The sequence below is a fragment of the Aotus nancymaae genome, unplaced genomic scaffold, assembly GCF_030222135.1.
Source record: "Aotus nancymaae isolate 86718 unplaced genomic scaffold, 86718_ANA_hifiasm-v0.15.2.pri h1tg000010l, whole genome shotgun sequence".
NCBI lineage: Eukaryota > Metazoa > Chordata > Mammalia > Primates > Aotidae > Aotus > Aotus nancymaae.
Genome location: NW_026988421.1, coordinates 26,327,756 through 26,342,090, shown reverse-complemented (window position 1 = coordinate 26,342,090; position 14,335 = coordinate 26,327,756). Strand labels below are relative to the sequence as shown.

The following is a 14,335-nucleotide window of genomic DNA, read 5'->3' as shown; positions in this document are numbered from 1 at the left end:
GTGCATCACCCAGGAGCATCTGTAGTTAAATACTTTATTGATTCTAAATTTCACCCATAATCTTAATTTTTTAATTATTTTCTTTTCTTTTCCTCTTTCAGAGATGGGGGTCTCCTTCTATTGCCCAGGTTGGGGTTCAGTGACACAGTCAGGGCTCACTGTCATCTTGAGCTCCTGGGCTCAAGCAACACTTCCACCTCAGCCTCCCAAGTAGCTGGGATTATAGGCTCAAGCCACCGAGCCTGCCTCCATTATCTTAATTATTATTATTATTATTATTTTGAGTCAGGGTCTCATTCTCTCACCCAGGCTGGAGTGCAGTGGCACAATCACAGCTCACTGCAGCCTCAACCTCCTGGGCCTAAGTGATTCTCCCACCTCAACCTTCCGAGTAGCTGGGATCACAGGTGCAGGCCACCATGCCCTACTATTTTTTGTTTTGTTTTTGTTTGTTTTAATTTTTTGTAGTGACGAGGTCTCACTATTTTGCTCAGGCTAGTCTTGAACTCCTAGGCTCAAGTGATCCTCCCACTTCAGCCTCTCAAAGTGCTATGATTGCAGACATGAGCCACTACACCTGGTAATCTTAATTTTTAATCTGTCCTTTCTTCTCATCAAAAAAGACATTTATCCAAGTTAGATTATATTGTCTTAGTTTAGTTTTGCCTTTGCTCTTTCTCAATTTTTATTAATTTCCAGTGAAGAAATTATTTATATATTCTTTAATTGTTTCTCCTTTGATATCACCAGGATAGGAAGGAAAGAAAGTTTACACCTGGTTAATTTGTCACTGAAAATAATTTTCTGTAGCCTTTTATGTATAGCAGACTACAAGCTAAATTTTTTAGCAACTAAGTTGACATGTCCACAAACTAAATTCATTGTTACCAGCTATTTTTAATAACAGAGTTATTCAGATATAATTCATATGCCACAAAATTCACGCTTTTCAAGGGTACAATTCAGTGGCTTTTGGTATGTTAAGAGAGTTATGCAACCATCACCACTATTTAATTTCAGAGCATTTTTTTATTATTCCCCAAAGAAACTTCTCACTGTAAACTGTCATTTCCCATTTCTTCTCGATCCTCCTGGCCGTACGCAGCCACTAATCTGCTTTCTGTCTCTATGGATTGACTTATTCTAGACACTTCATATAAGTGGAATCATACAATATGTAGCCTTTCATTAGCTATTTTTACATGCCATAACATTCTTTAGGTTCATCCTTCATTCCTTTTTATGGCTGAATAATATCCCATGTGTGAATACACACATTTTGTTCATGCATGTCTGGGAAGTTTCCACTCTTTGGCTAACATGGATAATGCTGCTGTGAACACTGTGCAAGTTTTTACATGAACGCATGTTGTCATTTGTCTTGGATTTGCTAGCTGATTTAGCATGTCTACTAACATGCCGTTTTAGTTGTAACCACCATTCTTTCACACTCGGGAACTGGTTATCCCCGACTCAGGATGCCTCGTTAAGTGTATTAGTGCTGTTGCTAGTTCAGTTACGTCATTCATCATCCAATTCTGAGAGCTGCTTTCTAGGTAAACTGATATTTGCTGTACTTCTTTCAATAGCCTTCTAATATACCCTCTCCCATCACATAAATAATAGAATAATTATTCTTATTATTTAAAAATTAATTTTACTCTCCTCCTATTATAAAGCAATACTTGTTCATTAGAGAGAATTTGGAAAATACAGGAAAACATAGAAACTAAGGAAAAAAATCGTAATCCCGCTACCCAGAAACAACTACTGTTAATATCTTGGGGACTTTTTTTGGTTTTGCTTTCTGTCCTTTTCTGCTATGTATATTTTATGTAGTTGAAACTTAGTTACTATTATGATGTAAAGATTCCCCACACCCCTTGCCTTTTTATTTTGAGACAGGCTCTTACTCTGTTGCCCAGGCTGGGATGCAGCATGCAGTCATGGCTCACTGCAAGCTCGAACACCTGAGTTCAAAGGAGTCTCTCAACTCAGCCTCCCAAGTAGCTGGGACTACAGGTGTGTGCCACCATGCCTAGCTAGTTTTCTTTTCTACTTTCATAGAGACAGGGTCTCCCTCTGTTGCCCAGGCTGGTGTCGAAGTCCTGAGCTCAAGTAACCCACCTGCCTTGGTCTCCCAAAATGTTTGGATTTCGGGTGGGAGCCACCGTGCCTGGACAATTTTTATAAACTCTATAAATGTTTATTTACATGGATAAGAGTGTTTCTTAGAGCAGCAGCATTATTTGTGATGGTGACAAATTAGGAAGCAATATTCATTAGATGGTGAGTGGTTAAGTAAGTCATATCCGTCTTGTGGAATTCTGTGGAATGGTTGAAAATGAACGAGGTAAATCTATGTGTACTGACCTTAAAAGATTGCCTAGAAATATTAAATGAATCACACAGTAATACAGGTGGTATGATCCCATTTTAGTAGAAGAAAACAAAACTTAACCATGCAGGTGTGCATATACGTGTAATTAAATGGCTAGAAAAGTATCTAGAGAGAAACACATCTACGTCCTGATAGTGTCTCACACTGGAAAGGGGACTGATTAGAATTGGAGTGGGAGAGAAAAGTCATTAAGGGCAGGGATGGGGAGGGAAGATTTTGCCTTTTACACTGTTTTCTGTATTTGAATTTTTTTTAAAAAATGATGGAAATGTATTTCTCTATGGCATATGTAATTTTTAAAAGTAGAAAAAGACACTTGTAATGTCTGCATTCTTTGCCATGTTTATAAACCATAAAGTTATTTATCCAGCACACTAATTAGGTGTGCTTACATGGTTTCCAGTCCTTTACCGTTTTGAACAAGGCTGCAGGGAACAACAGCTTCTTTGCATCAAAAGCATTCTCTGTATTTTAGACTGTGTTCTTAAGCTGGATTTTCAGGAGTGGAACTACCAGATCAAAGGGTATGATGAGCATGTTGGAGGCTTGGGCTGTATTTCACTAAATTGCTTCCCAAAAGACTTTGTTGTTTGCCCGTCACCAGCAGTATGTGAAAATGAGCTTTGCCTGTCTCCTTTTCACTGGTGGGAGATTTCATTCAAAAAGATATTTGCTTGTTAAGTATTATTCGCAGTGGAGATATACTGTAGTTCCTCGTTGTTGACCGAATGCATATTTATTTGATTGCCAGGGAAGTGGAAGGTAATCCCCAAAGTACATCACCTCTTGCTCCTGGTCTTACAAAACTTGTCTGTTCAGTTCAGGGGCTTTGCCTGTCTGCCCAGCAGAGTCTTACTAATTTTCCTTGTTGATTTGTAAAGTTCCTTTTAAAGTGTTCCTTGCATAGAAAGGATGTTTGACTGGTTTTAAAACACATTTTCTTTTCTTTTGACTTTTAATTTAGCTGATATATTTTGCATATGGAAGTAGAGCATTTGAAAGTATTGTACTATGAGGCTTTCCTGCTATGATTCCCTCCACTGTTTTATGTGTAGGAAGTCCTCTCCCCACTTCAGACTTGATAAATAGTCATTTGTATTTTCATCCACCACCAATCACTTTACAGACATTTGACTGGTCAGGCATTGCCCTCCTAGCTTTCCCCCCACACTACCGTACAAATATATTGTGGTCTTTTTGTTTTTTATTTTTGAGACAGGGTCTCACTCTTGTCCACCCAGGCTGGAATGCAGTGGCATGATCATGGCTCACTGTAGCCTCGACCTCCTGGGTTCAGGTGATCTTTCCACCTCAGCCTGCTGAGTGTCTAGGATTACAGGTGCACACCACCGTGCCTAGCTAATTTTGTGTATTTTTTGTAGAGACGGGATTTCGCCATGTTGCCCAGACTGGTTTTGAACTTCTGGGCTCAAGTGATCCTCCCACTTTGGTCTCCCAAAGTACTGGGATTACAGGTGTAAGCCACCAAGCTCAGCCCTATGAAAATATTTGAACAAAAGAATTAGCTCACTACAAGGATGCCAGCATAGAATTTTTGGAGTGGTCCTTTAATCCTGAAATATTGACAAGTTGTCTTCCGCATCTTCATAGGAGAATCTAGGTCATAACTGACGGACAGCAGGAGGGGCCTGTTCTGCTGCAGGTCCTGCTTCTAAGGCTCCTTCCCAGAGGAGAAAATGGTCTTAAATATGCCCTAGGTTTGTTCCACACCCTCGGTTTGTTTTACAGGGAACTGGTTCATCACATGGTCAACTCAGCCTCAGCTATATCATTTTAGCAGGGATCTGAGATTTGAAATCTTGAGAACCTCCATTTATCTTTTAGGAACTCAAAACATTTTTGCCCTGCAAAAGACTTGAATAGACGTTTCTCAAAAGAAGACACACAAATGGCAAACAGACATAGGAAAATGTGCTCAGCATCACTGATCATCAGAGAAAGGCAAATCAAAACTACAATGAGATACCATTTCACCCCACTTAAAATGGCTTATATCCAAAAGACAGGCAGTAACAAATGCTGGTGAGGATGTGGAGAAAAGGGAACCTTTGTACACTGGGGCAGGAATGTAAATTAGTACAACCACTATGGAGAATGGTTTGGAGGTTCCTAAAAAAAAACAAAATATTGAGCTACCATATGATCCAGCAATCCCACTGCTGAGTACACACCCAAATGAAAGGAAATCAGTATCAAAGAGATACCTGCACTCCTAAGTTTGTTGCAGCACTGTTTACAATAGCTAAGATCTGAAAGCAACCTAAGTGTCCATGAACAGAGGAATGGACAAAGAAAATGTGGTACAGGCTGAGTGTGGTGGCTCACTCCTATAATCCCAGTACTTTGGGAGACAGAGGCTAGCGGATCACTTGAGGTCAGGAGTTCACGACCAGCCTGGCTAACATGGTGAAACCCCGTCTCTACTGAAAATACAAAAATTAGCTGGCCTGGTGGTGTATGCCTGTAATCCCAGCTACTCAGGAGGCTAAGGCAAGAGAACTGCTTGAACCTGGGAGGCAGAGGTTGCAGGGAGCTGAGATCACACCACTGCACTCCAGTCTGGGTGACAGAGTGATACTCTGTCTCAAAAAAAAAAAAAAAAAAAAAAAGAGGAAGAAAGAAAATGTAGTACATATACACAATGGAGTACTATTCAGCCATAAAAAGAATGAGATCCTGTCATTTGCAACATGGATGAACCGGAGATGATTGTGTTAAGTAAAATAAGCCAGGCACAGAAAGACAAACATCACATGTTGCCACTTACTTGTGGGATCTAAAAATCAAAACAATTGAACTCATGAACATAGAGAGTAGAAGGATAGTTACCAGAGGCTAGGAAGCGTAATGTGGGCTGGCAGGGAGGTGGGGATGATTAATGAGTACAAAAAACATAGAAAGAATGAATAAGACCTACTATCTGATAGCACAACCTGGTGACTATCGTCAATAATAACTTAATTGCACATTTAAAAATAAAGAGTGTAATTGGATTGTTTGTAACTCTAAGGATAAATGCTTGAGGGAGTGGATCCCCCATTCTTCATGATGTGCTTATTTCACATTGCATACCTGGACCAAACTATCTCATGTACCCCATAAACATATATATTCCTACTATGTGCCCACAAAAATAAAAATATTAATAAAAGAGGAGGCCGGGCGCGGTGGCTCACACCTGTAATCTCAGCACTTTGGGAGGCCGAGGCGGGTGGATCATGAGGTCAAGAGATCGAGACCATCGTGGTCAACCTGGTGAAACCCCGTCTCTACTAAAAATACAAAAAATTAGCTGGGCATGGTGGCGCGTGCCTGTAATCCCACCTACTCAGGAGGCTGAGGCAGGAGAATTGCCTGAATCCAGGAGGCGGAGGTTGCGGTGAGCCGAGATCGCGCCATTGCACTCCAGCCTGGGTAAAAAAAAAAAAAAAAAAAAAAAAAAAAAAAATATATATATATATATATATATATATATATATAAAAGATTTCTGCCCTGGCGTTGAGTACTTTTCTGCTGCTTCTGGAAAAGGGCCAGTATTGCTGATGTACTGGCAGGTAGTTTTGTGTCTTTTTAGGGGCAGTAGAAGGTGTTGCTGATGTACTGGCAAGTACTTTTGGGGCAGTAGAAGGTGGAGGATGGCTTCTGCTTTTTTGGGGGGTGCAGAGAGTAAGAGATTGCTTCTGCTTTTTCAGAACGATTTTCATGTGGAAAAACTCTTTCTTCCTTCTCCAGCAAGTACAGCAGCCCCCACTGGGAGCCACCACACTCTTGGGATTGGGGACCCGGGATTTCTTGGCAATGATGTAGATGGTGGCGAAGGTGAGGTGGCCGCTTCAAGGTTTGAAGCTCAATGATTGAGGCTGAACCAAAGAGTTGAAGACTGGAGCTCTCTTGAATGCCTGGTTTGGAGAAGTCTGGGATTCGCTTCTCTTAATGATCTTGTTTCTCTCGCAAAAACTTTGCAGATTTCTTCTTCCTGTTGAACATTCTTGGGGAGCCGCGGCCAACGCGCCTCTCACTGATGGCCACCAGGGGGAGCCCCGCGCGCTTCCTCCTTCCCCTTGTGTTCCAGGGCGCACCTCAAAACGCTGACGTTCTCCTTCGTCCTTCTAGGGGCGCCCGAGGGGCCCTCGCAGAAGATGAGGTGCCTTTCCAGCCAGGCGTCTCACGTGCAGGGCCTGGGAACAGTGCACCCCCGTTCTACCAAGCAGTCCCTTCCTCTTCATTTGCATTGCTTGCCCTCTACCCCTCATCACATCCGTAGTCTTATTTTTCAGTGAATTGGAGAACAGAAAATTTTTTAATAGATTTTTTTTTTTTTTTTTTTTTAAGACGGAGTCTCGCTCTGTCGCCCAGGCTGGAGTGCAGTGGTGTAATCTCGGCTCACTGCAACCTCTGCCTCCTGGGTTCAAGCAATTCTCCTGCCTCAGCCTTCTGAGTAGCTGGGATTACAGGTATGCGCCACAATGCCCAGCTAATTTTTGTGTGTTTTTAATAGAGACTGGGTTTCACTATATTGGCCAGGCTGGTCTCGAACTCTTGACCTTGTGATCCTCCCATCTCTGACTCCCAAAATGCTGGGAGTACAGGCGTGAGCTACTGTGCTTAGTCCATTAAAATAGATTTTTCTAATACTCCAGAAGGTCAAACACCTTTCTGCAAAATATCTATCATACTAAAAGGGAAGTAATTTTATGTCTGGAAGGTACCATTTTTCATTAGAAAGGAGCTCTTTTACTGAAGGTACTAAAGACTCCAACAAACTTCTTGAACTCTTAAGCCTGAATTGAAAATGTGTCAGTGTTTTCAGAAAATCTGAGGGCTAGAAACTAGAGCCTCAGTTCCCTCCTCTGCCATTTGTAGAAGCCTTATAGGGGATATCTGGGGCCTCTGAAGAAAAGCACTTTCTAGGTAGGCTGTTTTGCTTTGCTTGCTCATACAAATAAATGACTGGTTCTGAAAGTGAGGGATGCCATTGTGAGGGAAGCTATTCAACATTAAGAATGGCCAATATCTTTTTTTTTTTTTTTTTTTTCTGTTTTTTGAGATGGGGTCTTGCTGTGTTTGTTGCCCAGGCTGGAGTGCAGTGATGCGATCATAGCTCACTGCAGCCTCAAACTCCTGGGTACCACTAAACCTGGCTAATTTTTTTATTTTTTGTAAAATAAAAGAATAAACGAGGTCTCACTATATGCCCCTGGCTGGTCTTGAACACCTGGCGTGAAGAGATCCTTCCACTTTGACCTCCCAAAGCGCTGGAATTATAGGCATAAGCCAGAGTGCCAGACCATCAAACCAATATCTTTTTTTTTTTTTTTTTTTGAGAAAGGGTCTTTCTCTGTCACCCAGGCTGGAGTGCAGTGGCGTGATCACTGCTCACTTCACCCTTAACCTCCCAGGCTCAGGTGGTCCTCCCACCTCAACCTCCCGAGTAGCTGGGACGGCAGGCTCACACCACAATTTCCAGTTAGTGTTTTTGCAGAGACGGGGTTTCGCTATGTTGCCCAGGCTGGTCTCGAACTCCTGGGCTTAAGCAATCTGTCCATCTCAGCCTCCCAAAGTGCTGGGATCACAGGCATGAGCCACCGTGCCTGGCTGTATGTATGTGATTTATAATCAGGTGAGAGAACATAGAATTCTTTAAAATGACAGATTTGATGTTAACTTAACTACAGCTAAGTGGATCTAGATCTAACACCCACTTCTTATTCGGTTCCTGATGATAAAATACTTAAGAAAGACAAGACATTTGAAGTTAAGACTGTCAGTTTATTTTGCCTCTGCCTCTATCCTACAATTTCTTCAGAGGAGTAGTTGGCTGTAAATGCAAGGGACTTGTTTTAAATTGAGTACAAGAAATAACTATTTTAGTAAAGTTGCCTGAAGACCTGCTCATCAGTGGAATAAAACAGGAGGGGAGAATTCTGATAAGCTCTTTCAGCATGAGTATGTTGGGAATGTCTCATCCCTCTGTCAGTTGCTTTGGCTTGAGCTTCTGATTCAGAGAGCAAGAAAGAGTGAGACTAAGGAGGGAATTCTCACAGAGAAGCTCAGAGCTGAGCCAATCCTCGGCTGTAGAGAAGGAGGAGCTTTCAAAGTTTGCTGGTTCCAAGCTTTTTGCTGTTACTTAAATTTAAAGCTGGAACAGAGAGTCAAAAACCAGGAAAGAAAACCATATCAAGATAACAGGTCATGGTATTTTTTCTCATTCTTACAGAAAAGAATTCACAAGAGACTTGAGGAAGCTTTTTTATTTTTATTTTATTTTGTTTATTTATTTATTTTGAGATGGAGTCTCACCCTATTGCCCAGGCTGGTCTCAGACTCCTGGGGTGATCAAGTAATCTGCCCACCTCGGCCTCCCAAATTGCTTTGATTACAGGCAGAAGCCACCGTATTTGGCCAATTTTTTTGTTTTTGTTTTTGTTTTTTGAGACAGGGTCTTGTTCTGGAGTGCAGTGGCATGTTCACAGCTTACTGCAGCCTCAAGCGATCCTCCCACCTCAGCCTCCTTGGTAGCTAGGACTGTAGACACCCACCACCACATCCAGCTAATTTTTGTACTGTTTGTAGAGACGAGGTTTAACCATGTTTCTCAGGCTGGTCCCAAACTCTTAGGTTCAAGCAATTTGAGGAAGTTTTAAATTAGGCTCTAAAAATATATATTTGAAATTGAATGACGTAGGTGTTGACACTAGTCTGGGAATTAGGAAATTATGATTTGTATGTTAGCTCTGGTGTGAACCAGAGGGCCCTGTAACCTCCCTGGGACTGGGTTTCCTCCTCTGTATAGCAAGCCTCCCTGTGCTTCCTCTTGGGAGACAAGAATCGCAGCCCCAGCATGTTTTCCTCTCCCCTTCAGCTGCCAGGAAATCCAAGAGTCAAATTCAAGGCTTTATTGAAGGAACTCTGCAGGACCCAGGACTTGATATCTTAATACTGTTTTCCTTCCTGGTTTTTGACTTTCTGATCCAGCTTTCATTTTCGCTGATTATAGTATTTTACTATTTTTCATATGTAGTATGTAGTGTACATTTTTACACTACACTTCTAATCCTTTGATTAGAGCATGGTAGAAATAAATGGTGAAATGGGGAGGTCATGCTTAGATGAGTTTCAGGGGCCCTTCCAGTCCTGATTTTGTAGGATTCTTAAGGGGAAAAGTAATTTTACATGTCTAGAAGGTTGCAGGTTTGCACAGAAGGGAACTCTCCTATCGAGACTCCTGAAGACTTCAGCAAACCTCCAAGGAGGCCTGTCCAGGATGTTCTCCTATGTCTCTAAAGGACTGAGTACTTTATGCTAGTTTAGGGAAAGATAGCTTTTCTGTTGGGATTTTAGACTTGCCCTACTTGAAATTAGTACAGAGATACCTATCTGGGATGGGGCTCAATAATTTGCAGCTGTATTAAGAAATGCAAGTAGTTTTAATGTGGGTGGTTTCAAGACACACTTGGAAAATGTGAGGGAAATGTGTATGTGCATTTGCTGGGGAGGGGAGGGGACTGGGGAAGGATAGCTAATCCGTTTATTCCTAATGCTCATCTCAACTTTGTATTGTGCCGAGTACCTTGATAAGGGTTGGGTTATTTTATGAGTGTTAATATATAAATTCATAGTATCCATCAGATCTTGTATATTTAGAGGCATACTCCTACTTTGAGTAAGTGGAAAGCTTTAGAGATATACACTAAATAAACATCAGTTACTAAGCAGTTATTCATTTTTGAAATTCCCTCCTCATTTCACCAAAGGATCCACCATGGCTTCCGTTAAATGTCTATTTACGATTTGTTTTGACAAAGACTTTTCCAAGAACACCTCTGCTCTGTAAAGCAGAAGAGCTATATAGATGTTCTAGAGTTGCTTGGTGTAGATTTGGTTCTGATTTGTGCCACAAAGTCCAATAACAAGCTGGAGGCACACATTCCAAAGCCAGTGATAAGAGTTTGAGTAATGATCATCTATTCCTGAACATAAGTCTGGAGCCTTCTGGAATCCATAAAAATTGGATGAATTGTTCCTTTCCCCTCTACCCAAATTTTATTTATACCTGGCTATAAATAGCTTCTGTTTTGAGTTTTCACTGGTCAGACTCTTCTGTTTTAGTGCCATCCTGCTAGCTTCCTTGAACAAGGTGATGCCACCTAACATTTTTTTTTCAGACTTCCAAGACAATGATCAGGGGGACTCTTCTATGCCACACTGGGAGGTCTGAAGATGTAGGCTTTAGGGCAGCCCCTCTGAGAAGGGGTGGCAAGTTGAGGAGCCTATTGATCCTTTCTATCAGAGACGGATTTGCTTTCTGTGGGTGTCACCTTCAGGGGCCTGTGTTTCCACTCATCACGGGAGCTCACATTTACTGAGTGGGGCCAGAGTGTTTATACGCAGTGATGTTACGCCTCACCATAACCTCTGTGGTGGGCGCTAACATTACCACCATTTTGCAGATGAGAACATGGAGGCTTGCAGAAGGGGTAAGTTGCCCTGGGTTCCATGCTGAATCAGAGGTCAAGCTCAGCACACAGCACAGGACCAGGTCTGCTGGCTCCTGAGCTCACCTCTGTACCTACAAGTCTGGACCACCCCACAGCAGAGTCAATAAGCTGGCCTGGCATGTGAAGAAGCAAGCCTGAGTGTCTCCTGGCTGCCAGTGTCATCCCTGCCTGGGACCCCAATTCACAGCTTGATTCTGGTCCTCTTGCCCTCTGTCCCTCACCAGAACCCTGATATGTCCAGATGAAAACACCAGCATAGCTTATTTCCACAACTCACCTGGGCCCAGCAATCAAGATCTATAGCTGTAGGCCAGTATGGAGTTGATTATGAGTTATGTGGGTCCAAATGAGTAGCTTAATTGATTTAACCAGGTAATTCATGCCGTACTTTTCTCTTTGGAAAGACCTGGACCAACAATAACCTCTGCTAAACACTTTTGTTTTTTTAAATTTGCAGGTACTTTTATGGGGCTGTCTTTGGCTACCTGTCTGTTGAGAGTTTGTTTTCCTTACAGTCTGTCTATCTGGGTTGATTTGTCTCATTTGGGAATGAGAAGTTTTATTTTAATGCATTAAGTAATAGTGTTGAGTGGCCAACAAGTGTGAAGTTTGAAAAGCTCAAATGAAAAAAGAAAGTGTGATAGAAACACAGGGTTGGAGGCTGGGTGCAGTGGCTCACACCTGTAATCCCAGCACTTTGGGAGGCCAAGACAGGAGGATCCCTTGAACTCAGGAGTTTGAGACCCCTGGGCAACATGGCAAGACCCCATCTCTACAGAAAAATATAAAAATCATCCAGGTATGATGGCCTGCACTTATAATCCCAGATACTTGGGAGGCTGAGGTGGGAGGATTGTTTGAGCCCAGGGGGTTGAAGCTGCAGTGACCTGTGATTGATCCACTGCACTGCAGACTGGGTGACAGAGCAAGACTCTATCTCAAAAAAAAAAAAAAAAGCAGCAGAAAAAGAACACAAGGTTGGAATTTGAGGGGGCCTATTAAATAGGATGCTCTTTCCTGCCTTAGTTTTGAATTGAGAAGATAAAATAATAAGGCATGGAAATTACAGCATCCCCTTTCTTATTGATAAAGCAGATCTTGGAGAATGGAAGGCTCTAAGTGGGGTTCCTGGTGCTGCCCTTCAACATCAGGCTGAGGCTCCCCTTGTCCTCAAGTAATGGGCACTGCTGGCCTGAGGTGGAGCCTCCTCTGTCCAGGGCTCAGTTCGTCCTTGGAAGGCTTAGGACATGGAGGAGCTGTTCCAGGCTAAGAGGGAGGGGCCGGGCTACTCTGCGGGGGTTGTTTTTCCAGTTTCTCCAATCAGATGAGCCACACTGTCACTCTAGTGTTGAAAGGAGGGAAGGGACAGAGGTGGCCAGGAGTGTGACCCTCAAAGAGGCAGAGAAAATCTCGGAGAAAGGGAGGAAGCATTCTCCTAACCAGAGGGAGAAGGATAGAGGCCTCAGTTTTCCCTCTCTGAGAATTAGTTTGAGATTTGCATTTAGTGTCTATAAACATGTCAGCAGATATATAAACTTATTTGCTTTTGTTCTGTTTTCATTTTTAGATTCTTGAGTATGAGAACATCACCTTCTTCGGTGGAGCCTGCATATCCATGATTGATTACCTCCTCTGGCCCTGGTTTGAGCGGCTGGATGTGTATGGGATAGCGGAGTAAGACATTTGAGACATTTGACCTTGCGGTGGTAAATTCCCAGAGTCACACTGAGTAACAATGGTTAAGATGGTCTGCGTGCCCCCTGTAGACGTGTTTCAGAGTGTCTGTGAAGTGAATCAGGTTTCTAAACCGGAGTATTTGCTTCCATGTTAAAAACACGTATGCTTTTCCACTGTTAACTTCAGACCCACACTTTACCTGCATTTCTGCAGATAAGACCCCCTAGTCCAGGAGCCTCCCACAGACTTCAGAGCCTGCTCTCCTCACCAGCGCCCCCACACGGCTGGTGTGAAAGCAGGTGGAGAGTCATTGTCACGGTGCCCAACGCCTCCACCTGGTCCTGCTGGGTCCCCAGTGGGCACCATATACCTTAGTCATGTCTCATTGCCCAGAGGAATCTTCCCCCAGATAGAAATAACCTTATAAAAAAGATGCGTATAGTAATATATGCTTGGTGTTGGAACATACAAACACAAAGGCAATGACACTATGGAAGTGCAGGGACGTTAAAGCAGAAGAAATAGCTGTGTAGGGTCCTGGGCAGAACGATGCTCTGTTATCTCAAAGCTCGGAGAAGTTGGATGTGTGTGGACGCCCACCCTGAACCAAGCCACCCTCATGGTGGGTGCTGGACATTTCTGGTGCTTGGAAATCTGGCCCTGCTGAAGCAGAACTGTGTCTGCTGCTTCATAACCGGAGCCCGCCCAGGCACTGTCTCCTGCACTTCCGACTTCAGCTCTCTTTGTAGGAGATCAGATATGACATGTCAGGATATTTTAAACTCAATCTCAAACATAAAATTTACAAAAGGCTGTATCCTCTGAAGACAGAGCATGGAACCACGGGTTAGGAAGCCTTCTAGTCCTGGATTTCCCACACCCCACTCGTATTATCTTCAGCTTGTCGCTTTATAAACCCCAGACCTAAATGTCCTGGTCGATCTTTGAAAGGGCCCTGTCAGCTCCATGATTTCAAGTTTCATCATTGTTTTATTCGTTTAAAAAATGTTTCAGAAATTATTTGTCTTTATTTTTTTTCTGTCTCCTAAAGTAAACTCTGAGAATGACCCAAGAATGTTTGTTTTAGAAGGTTGTCTTTTTGTTGGCAAACAGTGAAGCACATGTAAGTTTCTCAAGCTTTAAAAATATGTATATTAAAAAACAACAAAATCCCCAAAAACCCAACGAAGCACAGACACGTTATTTTCCCAGAGCCATCAGTCCAATGTATTTCACTGTATTATTAGAAGCAACAACAACTTCTAACACATTCAGCTATTCAAAAAATAAGATTTTCCTCCAGGAAGTTATCATTCTCATTTGATAATAAGATAACTCCCCGAAATAAACCCGTTTTTCATATCTCACAAATCTAAAAAGCAACGTGCGTCCCCTTTCCTGATGCTTCCCCCAGCGCCGTGCTGACGCTTCTCTCCTGTCTTGCAGCTGCCTGAGCCACACGCCAGCCCTGCGGCTCTGGATATCAGCCATGAAGCAGGACCCCGCAGTCTGTGCTCTTCTCACGGATAAGTGCGTTTTCCAGGGTTTCTTGGATCTCTATTTTCAGGACAACCCTGATGCCTTTGACTTTGGGCTGGACTGAGCCTCACAGTCCACCCCTTCAGCGTCCAGAATTCCCCAGCTTGTTGGGAGTTTACATCATGGATTGTCTTGGGAATCAACCTGTCTCTCTTCCTTTCCTTTGAAGTTCCCAATAAAAGGAGAACAGGAAATGTA

The 14,335-nt window shown here is 42.8% G+C and overlaps 1 protein-coding gene across 3 annotated transcripts in view; it reads left to right on the top strand.

Annotated features, from left to right (window-relative positions):
• The window catches only part of GSTO2 (glutathione S-transferase omega 2), a 30,869-nt gene extending 16,534 nt beyond the window's left edge, over nucleotides 1–14,335 (top strand). For all 3 annotated transcript variants that reach the window (XM_012439509.2, XM_012439510.3, XM_012439508.3), the window contains 2 exons: nucleotides 12,489–12,595; nucleotides 14,045–14,335. In XM_012439509.2, the coding sequence (XP_012294932.1) occupies nucleotides 12,489–12,595; nucleotides 14,045–14,201 (264 nt within the window). In that variant the 3' untranslated portion in view covers nucleotides 14,202–14,335. The remainder of the gene's footprint in view (nucleotides 1–12,488; nucleotides 12,596–14,044) is intronic.